Raw genomic sequence first — 13,408 nt, 5'->3', positions numbered from 1 at the left:
AATCAAATTAGGATTGTTTTGTACTGTGAATCATACTAAGCTACTCTGTTAGACGCCCAAGATTAAAAATATGAAGCAGAAAAGGGCAGAATCACGATCTTCCGACTGCACACACACCTCCAGGTTCACTCCCGCCCCCCACACACACCTCTACATGTGTCCGATGGGTAGGTTAGAGGAGCAGGTGGGCTTTTTGACTCACTGCTCTTTCAGAGCCCACCGGTCTTTTGCACTTTGCCCTGGTGCACTTCGTCGACCAAAATAGAAGATGCTAATCGCACCCACAATACCAGAGCCCAGGACCTACCACAGATCACTGTGCTTGTGCAGCAAGAGAAGGGACTTTCTGACTTTTGGTTGCCGCGATGCGTTATATCATACTGGTGTTGCTAACGATGCACACTTGCGGTGTCTCCTTGAAGGCATCCTTTTGTGTCACACTCTGCTGTAGACGTAAAGAGTGTCAGAGAGAAGTGTGAAGTCTAGGTTAAATGTCTGATCGTCTCTTTCAGAGAGTGAAAACAAGTTTCAAGGTGAGGAGAGATAAAACTGATCTCTCATTTTCATGTGCAGCGTTAAGGATGTTTCTGCCTGCCGATCACAGCGGGGACCTGCACTGCAGCAGTGCTTTTTGTGACTGCACACTTGTCTGCAGAGAATTGACTTCACAAACTATACACGCACCCAGCCCGTGGACTTCAAAGATGTATAGCTGCTCTTAAGATCTGTTAATCTGTTTAATTCTGTTAATCTGAACGTTTTCAGTTGGAGAAATGTTCCATCACTCATCTGTGTGACCTTCTCAGTCTCAGCTGAGCGCGACCTTATAGATGGCACAGCTGCAGAACGACCGAAACTAGCACCACCGACTAACCATGTGCGATGAGTCAGTTTCACGATCGGTAATATGGAAACTGTCACGACTATTGATCAGTGGCTGTGAGTGCTATTCACAGAGGTTTGGGCAATGGCGGTTGAATGGTTATTACATTGACTTAGGGCTGGGCGATATATCGAGTTTTTTAAAAATATCGATATATTTTCATACGAGATATAAGATGTGACAATATCGTTTATATCGATATAGTCTATGTTACGTTGTGGAGCCGCAGGTTTGCCTTTCTTTCGTCCACTTTTGTCTCTACGAAATGTTACTCGGCCTCGCCTCTCCTTCACTGAACACAACTCCGCCTCCCCCATAGCTTCACCTGCAGGCAATGACAAGATGAAAGCGGAAAATCTCCGTTAGCGAGTTACCGCGGATCGCCCCGTGCGTGGGGCTGGACGGCGTCAACGTGTTAGCGAGCTAACCGCGCTAACGACATGCAGCCCGAAGGGGCTGCACGGCCTAAAATCCTTTCCTTTTCTCAAAACTCGACAGTGCGCCTTATGTATGAATTCTGGTTGTGCTTACTGACCGCGAACCGATTTTATGTGGTGCACAGCGCTCAGCAATCTGTCAAAAAATGTTTTAATATGACTTTGCTAAGCTAAGGAGCTGCACCGCTTGATGGAGCCGCCTCGCGGAGTGATACGTACTGTGCTTCAACGTAATATTACCGTACTGTGTGTGTATAAGGACCACAAATGGCACCTGTTCAGAGACGTGGTGCAGCTGTGAAATCTGTCTCTTTGTTATTATGCTCAGCGTCTATTAGTTTACATTTTGACTGCACAATTGTGAGCTTTTTGTTATGCACAAAAACAACATTGTTTTCTTTTATTTATGGACCATGATTATTTAATAAATGCTGATAATTTATTTATGAGTAATTTCTTCATGTACATCTACGCTGTATGTAAAGAAAATGCCCGTGTGACATCTGGGACACAGTGTGACTAAGAACTCTCTTTTTGTTCTTAACTTATGGCTTTTTAAAAAAAAATATTGAGATATATATCTTATATCGCCATGCAGCTAAAAAATATCGAGATATGAATTTTGGGTCATATCGCCCAGCCCTACATTGACTGCCTACTCAAACCAGCATTTCTGTCCAGGATGTGCACACAATGACTGTAAAGAGCCTGTGGGTGTAAATAGAGTCCTGGCCTGATGCTTAGCCAGAGGTTGTTATAATTCACAGAAGTCCTACTTGCACTCAACAGCGTACACTGTATTGCTCTGTTTGCACCGAGGGACCCGATCCCAGGGGTGGTAGCTTGTGTTGGGGTTTGAAAGACACAGAGACACAGTATCTCAGCTGTTCTCATACTCCTGACACATAAAGGATCATCACTGGTTTTCGCCTGGGCAGCAGTTATCCTTCTTCTCTCCTGATTCGCCTCGGGCGTTCGTTAAAAGTGTCCTCCTAGCAGGTTAGGTCTGCAGTATAAGATAACACAGTGAAAAATTAACCACCTTCATTATACTGAAGGTCGAACTTGAAGTTAGCTTACTAATCCTCTAATCCTACTGATTTCAGCTTCTTCCTCCACTTTACGGGAAAGATTTAACTCTGTTTAATGTACCTCAGTGCTCGGCGGTGCCTCAGCGGGGTCTGTTAACATGTTGACATCAGCTGTTTGCTGAGAGCTTGTTTCTTTGCCTTCACGGTAACTGTCACATCGATCAGCGTTCCCGCAGCACCAGGCCGATAACAACACGATGCTGGTTTTGACTGCACATCATCTCAGATCAGTGTAGAGGATTTTAATGCTGACTGCGAACCTGCCCCGACTCCATGGGCGTCCGTGTAGTCGGAGCTTTAAGGGGCATCGGTGCCTGACGAGTCGAGTCGATCTGGGTAATTTGTTTTGGCTGTTGAACTGCAGACCAGTCCAGACCGAATATAAATAAATAAAACGGTGATTTTTTTTAAAACGTGTTCAGTGCTGCGTGTGCAGACGGAGCCGTGACACTGTGTGGAGATGAAATATGATGCTGAGAACAGAAGATTCAGTTAAATGTTAACCTTCATGCGACCAGGAGTCATTTATATCTTTGACCATTAATTCATCAAACCACCTCTCCTACAACTTCCCATAGTTTATTTTACAGGATTTGGCCCATTGATAAGAGGATAAACTTTTTTATGTTTTTATTTCATTGATATTTTCAATTTTCTTTTTTTGTTTCTGCACAACATATTTTAAATATCATGTTTGTTTAGATTTAGTAATTTTGAAATGGACCATTTTGCCACAAGCAGCAGACATGGCTCTATTACACAGTCTTGTTCAGCTTTCAAACTAAATCCAAATCACATCAGTTAAAATTGCCCGTTAACATTTTTTCCAGATTCAAAGCTCACTATAAAAATGCTTTTTTTTTTTTTTTCCTCCCCTTGTCTGGCCGGCAGTTTAAAATTCCAACCGTCTAACTTGCTTAACGGAAAAAGAACAAATTATTAACAAATTATAACTGGAATCAGATATTTTTAGGCATTTTAATTAATGACTGATTGCGTCCTCAGTTTGCGATTAACCCTCAAGCAACAGTCCTTATTTTAAAGGCTCTTGTTTGTATTTATCTTGCCCGCACATATTCAGAAATTATTTGATGTAATAATCGTAGTTTTCAATCATTTTTATGCATAATGGCGTTAACGAGACAAATTCCAACATCAGCTTTGTTGCTTTCGTTCACTTGGGCCATGAAGTGTCTGCCTCAAGGCCTCTGCAGCCATAAAGCTGCCAACTTTAGCTCTGTTAGCCTCGGTTCACTGCAGAATATCGCAATGCACAAGGAGACGTGGAAAATTAAAGGCTAATGTTATAAATGAAATCTGAAATCTTAAAATCTTAATCACAACTCAGCATTGGCGAAAATGAATTTTCTTCAACTTTAATCACCAAGTAGTTTTATCCTTAGTGAAAAGTGTGCTTATTCCTTTTTGTCTATAAGTAGACTGTCTGAGATTTCAGTCGCCTCCCCGATACAGTGGAAGTGAAGGAAGTTTAATCCTGACACCACAGAAAATGACTCCAAGGAAAAATTTTAAATTCTATCTCCTTAATAAATGAAACCAAAATTGCCTTGAATGTGTATTTCTTCCTTTGAAGAAGAGGGGAAGTGTAATCTTTGTGAACTGACCCTTTAACAGCAAAACGCCAAAGCGAGGTCATGCCGGTCCGTCCATCTGTGAGCCCAGCCCTCTGTTCACTCGCCTGTTCCCAGAGGAGGATTTAAAATGTTTTGGTGACCTGCTGAACTGTGTTTACGGTTCAACTAGAGACTCTGCTAAGAAAGAAATGTTTAGTTTAAAGGTTTATCTCACTTTCTGCTGTGTTTAGTCTAATTAGGAAGCAAAACTTGATTTACGTAACATTAAATTCCAGATGGAGCACAGTGTGCTGCACAAAGTGTGAACTACCACTGAGCATGCAGGAAAAAAATAAAAGAAGTGAACCTTTTCAAAGCCTGAACGTTAAAATAATTTTTTTTAAAATTTAGTGCTTATTACACCTTCAGACATATTAAAAAATGAAATGAAATTCAATTTGCAAATATTGGCTGAAGTATAAAGGGTAAAGGCAGCTTCACGTTTCCAGAAACAGTTTCAGTAGAGCACAGTCGCTTTGTTGAAGTAAAGAAATCAAAACACAGAGTGATTAAAAATGAGGGTTGGGTTTTTAAATTGATCAAAGGGACCGCGAATAACTTCAAGGAGATCATTTTTAAAGTCTTTTGAGTCTTTTACTTCCTGCTTTTGTCTGCTCCCTCCTTTGATTGTCTGCCTCGCCCTCATAACTCACCTGCGTTTAAGTATTTCCACCTCCGCTTCCTTCCTGTGGATCAGCCCCTCGCGCCTCAGGCTTCTTGTGCCAAAACAAACAAGACGGCTTGTTTCAGACAGGATGAACTGAAGTCCAGGAATAAGACAGACAAGGATTATTTTGAACTCTGAATCATGATCTACTAGAATCCAAGAATTAAAATATGGAGCTGGAAATGAGAGAAGTAGAAGTAGACAGAGGATTAAGAGTTACTATAGCAGAGCAGTCACAGCAAATACACACTGCTGTATTCACATGGTTACATACAGCATCTGTACTGAGGTGAACCCATGCCAGGCGATGCAAATGGATACAAATTTGCAATCTGCATTTGCTTCACGCTGGGTCTTAAAAGCCCATCAGCTTGGATTTTCCCATAGATTGTCCTGACAGCGCGGTTAAGGACAGTCTTGCTGTTTATGGGCAGCTGGGTGTGAATGATTCAACTCCACTTTTTATAGAAACATTAAAAAAGAGTTAGGGCCTAGAGAAACAGAGAGCGACATCGTGGGAGTTCTTGGTAACTTCTCAAAAAATGTTACGGTAACCTGAATTCAGCTTTCAGTTGTACTCCTCTAAATGCTCATCACGCGGTGTTATGAGTGAAGAGTAGAAGCTAAAACGACATCATTTTTGAGTTAAACATACTGCTCCTTTCTTTTTTTCTTTTTAGCTTTGGGAAGAAGATGTTCACCTCTGCGCTTCCCTCTATTAACCAGCCTGACCTCTAGGGCTCTTACATGTTAAATTGCTTTCAGGTTTGTGAGTGGGAGTAGGAGTAAAATGATTTTCACTTTCAGCCTGCACTCCTAAACGTCCCTTTCAGCAGTTTGATTTATCTCAGATGAAGCAGCATCCACAGATGACACTGAAATTCCTGCAAAGTGGCGTTTCATAATTGAGCCGTGCACTGACAGAGGTATGATTCGTATCTCTGCCTTATCGCCATTTTAGCTGGAAGAAATTTGGAGACATCTACTAACAGATGGCATGATGTCGATTTCGGAGGGACTTAATTTTACTGAAAATTGTTTGCGGCATCACACAAGATGAATAGTAGATAGACGGATTCTGTTTGCTTTTAGTGTGAAGCGTCCACAGGAGGGCAAAAAAAAGGGAGGCTTGGGAAAAAGAGTCACAGTGCGACTGCTTCGGCGCCTCATTGTCTCAGATCAGCTCCCAGGCAGGACGTGCGACTCCATCGTCGATAGCATTCACTCTTTAGTACAGCTGACAGCAGCCTCCAGGTCCACTCCCGCCCCCCCCATCAGCTCCTGAATGTAGGCCACATACAGCTGCTCTAAGAGCATTTGTTTGCTTGGCTGTCACCTCTCATTGCACCCCCATCTCTCAGCATCTGCAGCGTGGGGTCAGCTGCAGGGCCATGCCTGCTTTTCACTACACCTGAGCGGATGTTTGCGAGCACTAGAACGTAGCGTGGCGTGATAGATTATTAATGGGGAGGTGACTGTAGTATCCGTCTGTTAAGCGATGGAGTAAAGACCCCGTTTTCAGGTCCAAGTATCTCCGGTGATGTTCAAACAGTTTAAGACTCAAGCGTACTTCATACTTCAGTAGGACATCTTCAGCCTAAAAAGAAAATAGTTGCTCTCGGGCCAACTAGGTTTAGAATCTGGACCTTTTCACTGTGAATAATCCAAAAACATGCCGAAAAACAGTTACTGACTAACCTCATTGTCGATTGGCTCAGACGTCCTCTTGGCCTGAAGTTTCCGGCGTCGTCTTCCTGCCATATGATGGCATCTCTCTGTGCCCATTTGGACTATTTCTAACCATCAGAAGTGCCTCACCATGTGTTTGCTTTTGGGAACTCAAGGAGTGTTTAGACCTGGAATCAGCTAATAGTGCCAGCTTAGCTCTGATGAAGCTTTTCATATCAGAATCCCAGTAACGATGATTATCGCATTTAAAGATGCGTGACTGACTTCACTGCTTGGGTGCTGACATTCAGTAAGAGCAAGCGAAGGGGAAGCGACTACCTTGAACGCATTGTCTACTACTCCCTCCCCCCCCAATACAACTAGATGGGGGGTAGGATTTTCCCGAGGGGCTCAGAGTTATTACTGTGACCTTTATTTGCCCCTTGGTTTCGACTGAACCCGGTCTGACTTGTGTGGGGGGGGGATTAGCGTGGCTGTCATATCGTCTCTCGGAGGGACAAGACACTTTGCAGTCAGCTGGGTCAGTTTGTTCGCAGTGACGACCGACTGTGATCCCCAGGAGGTGAACACATGCTGCGAGAGCGGCACTACATGCATATTTATGTTTGCACGCTGTACCAGTTTGTGATGATGGCCGGCAGTTGGGTGTACCATTAGGGATACTTTCTCTTTTTTAATTACATAATCAAATTATATTAAATCAAAACTCAAATGGAAACCTCTAATTTGAGAGTTTTTAGACATTTTTGTGTTTATTACTAAAGGCATCTTCAAATAAAACGAGGAGTTTGTCTGTGGGATGCGATCTGAACCTCATTTTGTTTTCATTTGGGCAAATTGGCACCGTTAGAAGTGCGGCAGATTAGCTGTTTGCAGTCCTTGTTTACACTAGGCTCATAGACATGCAAATGGCTTTGATGCCAAAGAGAAATGATTATTCTGAGGCAAGTGCTACAGTTATGAGCCTCTCGTTTTTTTCTTTGATTTCCAGGAGATTTAAGGAGTTTTATTCACAATCGGCTTCAAAGATAATGACATCCTCTGGCAAGTGAGAGTCGCGCCAAATCTAAAAATAAGTGTATCAGTTCTGTGTGTTCAGTTTTGACTGCGAGGAGTGTCGTTTTATGCAGATTTTGGCAGCTACACTCCCAAATTCCTGAATTACCTCCGTCTGTGTCACAACCCCTGCTGTTCAGAGGCAGGGGGAATCATTTGGCACAAACTACAATCAGTAACCAGTAGCTGGTTTTAAAGCGTCTGCATGCACATTTCCTTTTAACCTCTGAGTAACTTTAGCTCATAAGTGTCCATCACAGAAGGAAAATGTGAGCTTTGCCAGCCAAAAGTTGGAAACTGGAGGAAATAAGAAGATTTTATGGACAACACTGTGCAGAATATGTTGTAGTTTTTGGAAGCTCAAGGCAAACAAACCACACAACTGTGTAGCCCTTCAATAACACAAGAGACATTAAAAGAGAAACGGGGGCACTGAGAGATTTATGAGTAGGTTTTCTTGTTAACCAAGAAAAAAGACTTGAATGTTTTACAAGAGTGTCCTGGTCAACAAAGACAGTAGTACAGTCATAAATATTATAAATTAGTAGGATGTATGTCCACATTCAAATCTATACACCACTTAAGTACAGGCAGTAAAAATGAAATACAGCAACTATCAAATTTATGACCTTCAGTGTTGCTTACTAAGTTATTCATTTTTAATCACGACTTTTATTCCAGAAACAACAGTGATAATATTCATGCAAAACATTAAAAGCCTGGAGTAACTACATCCAAGTCACTTAAAATCACCTAAAATTCATTGAGATCAGTTCCTTCAGTTTTATTTCATTCTGCAGCCGTTTTTTCAGATTTAGTGTCAACCTTTGGGACAGAGAGAAGAAATGAGTGAAGGAGTCTTTGGGGGGAGTTCAGCAAAGCAATAGATGCTGCTTTATGAACTCCAAACTGAGAAACGTTTAAGGTGATTGTGATGATGTACTGATTCTCTGGTTTCCTGTTTGTAATGTGGACAAGCATGGCATTTGTTCAAGTCATAAACAGCGCTGTAAAGCTGCATTTTTATTTTATTTATTTATTTATTTTTCAATGGCCACCAAGGAACCAGTCATCTGGATGGAAAAAGACTGCTGTCAGTGGGAAAAGCTTTCTTCATGAGTTTCTTAGTCTTTAATCAGAAAGGAAGAATCCTGGGGGCGTGCTGGTTGGCAAGTAGCTTGTTGGTCACAAGATGTTTGCCCATTAGTTGGGTAGCCGCCTCTGAGAGCCTCTCAGAGCCACCTCTGACTTGATGTGAGGTGAAAACACCAAAATGGAAATGCAGAAAAAGCACCGCTGGTTTTTAATCACTTTGTTAAACTTTATAACTTTGTTATTCGTTTTTTATGTGCACAAAAAAAAAAACTGGTAATGCCAACCAAATGTAACAGTTGTACATTTGGTCTTGAATATATGCAGACTACTGGCTCCAGTATAACCACCATGCTGGTCTTTGGAAGTCAACGGCGACGTCACCACAGCTGTGTACCATTTATACCAGCACTGGATTATGAATTATGGAGTTTTCAAACTGTTGCAACGTTTCCCGCTGTATAATCTTTAAATCTAAATATCAGAGCTTCTGTGCTGATAGATGATTTAAAATGGCAGCAAAAACTGAACCAACCATACCTTTTGTATATTCAGCGGCAGCAGCACAATGTGTCACGGCGAGTGAGATGAGCCGCGTGGAAGAAATAAAGGAGGATCCGAACGCAGGCACTTGTAAAGGTGTGAGGGTGGTTTATTAAACAGAAAGTAAAAATGGGCAAATGGAACAGAAGGCTATCTAAACTGAGAACAACTAAACTAGTGAACACAAACCAGGACATGAACATGAAGGCGGATGAGCGGCGGAGAATGACGACGGAGAACACACAGACGAACCAGCAACTATAATGACAGAAGACACGACTTAAATACACTCAGAGAAACACAGGTAGATTACACACAGGTGGGGGACACAGCTGGGAGTAATTAACGAGACAAGACAAGGGAGGTAAACTGAACACACTCACATGAGACGCAGACCTTCACAATAAAACAGGAAACAAGAAATCACTACACAAAGACGCAGACTCGACACTGAGAGACAGACAGAATATAACACATGGAACCTTAACTAAACTAAACGTGAGACACAACCGAAGAACAAATCCTTAAACGTGAATAAACAGAAACATGGAATTCAAATAATAACCAACAAATCACAAAGGTAACAAAACGATCATTCAAGAATAAACCAAAAATATAATAAACACAGAATGCTGGGTCGAACCGACCCAGAACCGTGGCAGTATGTGCCAGGTTACAAAAATCCAAGTGGTCGACAAACCCCCAGAACAATACCAAACCGATGGCTAGTGCCAGCAGAGGTGACCCTAACCCGTACAGAAGAACAGCGAGCATAATGAATCTTTCCCTTGAGGAGCAACTTGTCTCTCTTTGCTCTCTGTCCGAAAAAAGGAAGCAGACGTCATCCTTCCACCCACCAGTCTGGTGTTCGTGATAGTTTCACTCGCATGACTGTTGCGCAGTGCTGCTGTGTCATCACAGCACTGTCTCCTTTCATTTTTAAGGTTGTAAACATGGTAATCTTTTCCCATCTCTGCCTTTCAAACGGGTGCACGACGTGAGCGTGGCACCACTGTGGTTCATTAGACACTCGCCTTCACCTTGAAGTCCATATTAGTGATTTAGGCCTACAACCTGTCCGATCATCTGACTTCGTCATTGTTGAGATTTTTCCAGATGTCAAACCATTAAATTAGAGCGTTATTATTAGATTTTTAACATTAAAGGAGTGTTGAGCATTCATCAGCCTCTGACAGTTTGCTGACACGTTAAAATGTCGAAACATAATCTTGTCAGCCATCACGTCGCCGCTTACTCGCTTAGATGCGATGCTGATGTGAGCCGGTTTAAATCCTTTGGTGGCATTTGCATTTATTTGTGATGCAGTTCTTACGATTCTGTGAGCTGCTGTCTTCGTCTTTTTATTTAAGAGTTTCCTGCATTTGTTTTTATCATATTGACAGAGACTTAAATCATTTATGTACTTGTCAATAGTAAATGCAAATGAGAAAATGAGAGACTGGCAAGAATGAGCCCCCGGATCAGCCTGACCTCGTGGTCAAACCAAACTGCAACCGGTTTCCCAAAATAGCTCAAAGTAGAATATTTACAGCCCCTGTTTCCCCTTTTTACTAGCCAGAAAATGCCCACCCCATCACCAGCGTCTCCTCGTCAGCACATACCCTAAAGGCTCTTTGTGATTTGGAAAATAATTTTCTCTACTGTGGTTTCTTGGTTTCTGGATCTTTTTTTTTCTTCTTTTCCAGCTCCCTTTAAAGTAATCTTCATGCATCCATGTTGTTTCTCTTTGTCGTTGCAGAGGCTCATGTGCAGAAGCACAGCCTGCAGACGGCGCAGAACCTCCTGCAGGAAGAGGTGGCACGTGCAGAGGAGCATTCAGAGGTAAAAACACACAGACGCGCAAAAGCTGTGAAAACTGAGCTGGTTTCTCTTGTTCTTGCAGAGAATCAAACAGTCTTTCATCACATTGGCAGCACTCTTGCGGCTGCCTCTCAAAAGCCTTTAGTCTAGCTGACAGCCCACCCTCTTCTGTACAGTCTGATCTCGAAAGCCACGAGGCATGCTGTACATACAGTGAGCTCTACCCACTTCACCAAAGCAGCCTCAGCAGCGATGCCCCCACGTACACGTGTTTAGTCAGCACTGCATTCAAACTGCTGCCTCTCTGTTAATTGCCCTTTTTCTGCAATAGCTACCAAGTGTCCTTGCACCATTGAATTCTGAAGACAGGGCTCAAATCCATTTAGCTGCAGGCAGAAAGGAGGGAAGAAGCACAATATCCTAGATGAGAAAAGACAGAATTTAGCTCAACATAGATCAATGTGAAGATTAATGTGAGGCTTCAGAAAGCGATTAAGGAAAGACAGAAAATGTTTTTATCTTTCCAGACTTTTCTCCCGACCCTCTTGTTTATCCTAACATGACTGTCATAGACTAGAATATGCAGTCCATGCCACTGCAAAACAGGCGTTGTCTCGATCCCTTTCTGGAGATTTGCAGAGATTTTTTTTTTAAGTTAAGGATTAAGAAAACAGAGCAGACATGTCTGCAGGAGACGTACAGGTCTGTCTCACCTCAGTCCATCACAAATATACACCTAAACCTATCATGTATGATCACTGGCCACTTTACTGGGTACACCTTTAGCATCTTTTCCAATCACCTCAATGTCAACCCTTGTCGTGTTGTTTGTGTCGCATAAAAATTACATCACAGGACTTTTGGGCCACCCACATCGAGGTGGCACTGTCACTACCCGATCCGTACCGGAAACCCGATCGGTACCCCGCATGCGCGAAAGGTTTCTACTTCCGGTCGTAGCGTTTTACGATAGTTATGGGTCAGAGTATCTGTTAAGATGTTAAGAATAACAAGTATATCTTAAAATGTTTGCAATAATGAAGCATTTCAGTACAATGTAGACAAAAACGAAAAATAAAAAGAAAGTTACGGATCAGGACTCTCCGATCCTTACTGCGCATGTGTAAAGTCTGACCGTACAAATCGGGTCTACCCGATCCGTACCGCGCATGTGCAGATGTTTTCTTCTTCTTCTGTTCGTTTAATGGCAGTTTACTCCCCAGTGTACGAGGATACCGCCACCTGCTGACCGAGCGAATAAACCCTATTATAAACTGATTTATCGTCATTACAAACGTGTGTTAAATCTGATTTAGCGATAGTCGAGTGTGTTTATGCTTGTCTGTGAGGAGAGGATTGTTGGAATAGTGATGATGATGTGCGCTATCACTGTCAATTGTCAGTAAACACTTCATCTGGCTGATGAATCTACACGTGAGATATTACAAAGTCTGCATTATTAACTTTGTAATTAGGCGCCATTCTTCTTATTTTACGGCGCTGTTGCTCAATCGGGGGACGCTCTCTGTTGAGGAGAAAAGCATGAATTTCTTTGTATACGGATTATCCATTGTTTAAATGTCCCGGGCAGTCGAAAAGGAGGCAGAGCTGTTGAGAAATGCTAGGAGCTAACTGGGCGCTAACCGCATCATTCAAATATATTGAATGTCGCAAAGAGAGGAAGTGACGTAAGATTTGCGCATGCGGGGTACCGATCGGGTTTCCGGTACGGATCGGGTAGTGACAGGCACTAAATTGTAATGGAAAACATCCAAAACTCAAACACTGCTAGTGGAAAAGAAGCATGTGATAGTAACGTGTTGTCTTCAGAATTGCCTTAATTAAGGCTACGTTCACACTGCAGGCGAAAGCGCATCAAATCCGATTTTTTTTTTGACCCTATGCGACCCATATCTGATCATGGTATGACAGTGTGAACGGCACAAATCCGATATTTTCAAATCCGATCTGGGTCACTTTCGTATGTGGTACTGAATCCGATACATATCCGATGTTTTAGAAAGCGACTGCTGTTTGAACGGTCATGTCGCATTAAATCCGTCTTTTACGTCACTGACACGAGACAGACGCCAATTATCAGCGCCGGAGAAGACATCACGAACGCTTCCTGGCCATCCAGTGTAGATATCAGTGAAACTGTTGGGAAGACAATGTTGGAGAAACATGAACATTTTATTTGTACTGTATAATCTGCAGATTCTGACAGAAATCTGCAGCTATCCTTTGAAGCACCGCTCCTCTACAACAGCAATAAGGATCATTATTAGGTTATTTACATTATTATGTAAATAACAAAATGACTTAAAGCAAAAATTGGGAAACGTAAAGTCCGAAGTCTTTATATTAACGGCCATTAGTCAAACAATATTGTTTGGTCTGGGTCTAAACAGAGCGCGCTGTGTGTGACGTCTTCTTTTGCGCACGCGGGCCGCTTTGAGCGTTCACACTAGAGCGCGTTTGCTGTCACATTTTAT

General features: G+C 42.4%; 1 protein-coding gene across 2 annotated transcripts in view; it reads left to right on the top strand.

Annotated features, from left to right (window-relative positions):
* The window catches only part of vps37d (VPS37D subunit of ESCRT-I), a 54,026-nt gene that overhangs the window by 24,830 nt on the left and 15,788 nt on the right, over nt 1–13,408 (top strand). For both annotated transcript variants that reach the window (XM_076889419.1, XM_004551184.3), the window contains exon 3: nt 10,852–10,934. In XM_076889419.1, the coding sequence (XP_076745534.1) occupies nt 10,852–10,934 (83 nt within the window). The remainder of the gene's footprint in view (nt 1–10,851; nt 10,935–13,408) is intronic.

This window comes from Maylandia zebra, linkage group LG10 (assembly GCF_041146795.1).
Source record: "Maylandia zebra isolate NMK-2024a linkage group LG10, Mzebra_GT3a, whole genome shotgun sequence".
Lineage (NCBI taxonomy): Eukaryota > Metazoa > Chordata > Actinopteri > Cichliformes > Cichlidae > Maylandia > Maylandia zebra.
This window is presented reverse-complemented; position numbering and strand designations above follow the sequence as displayed.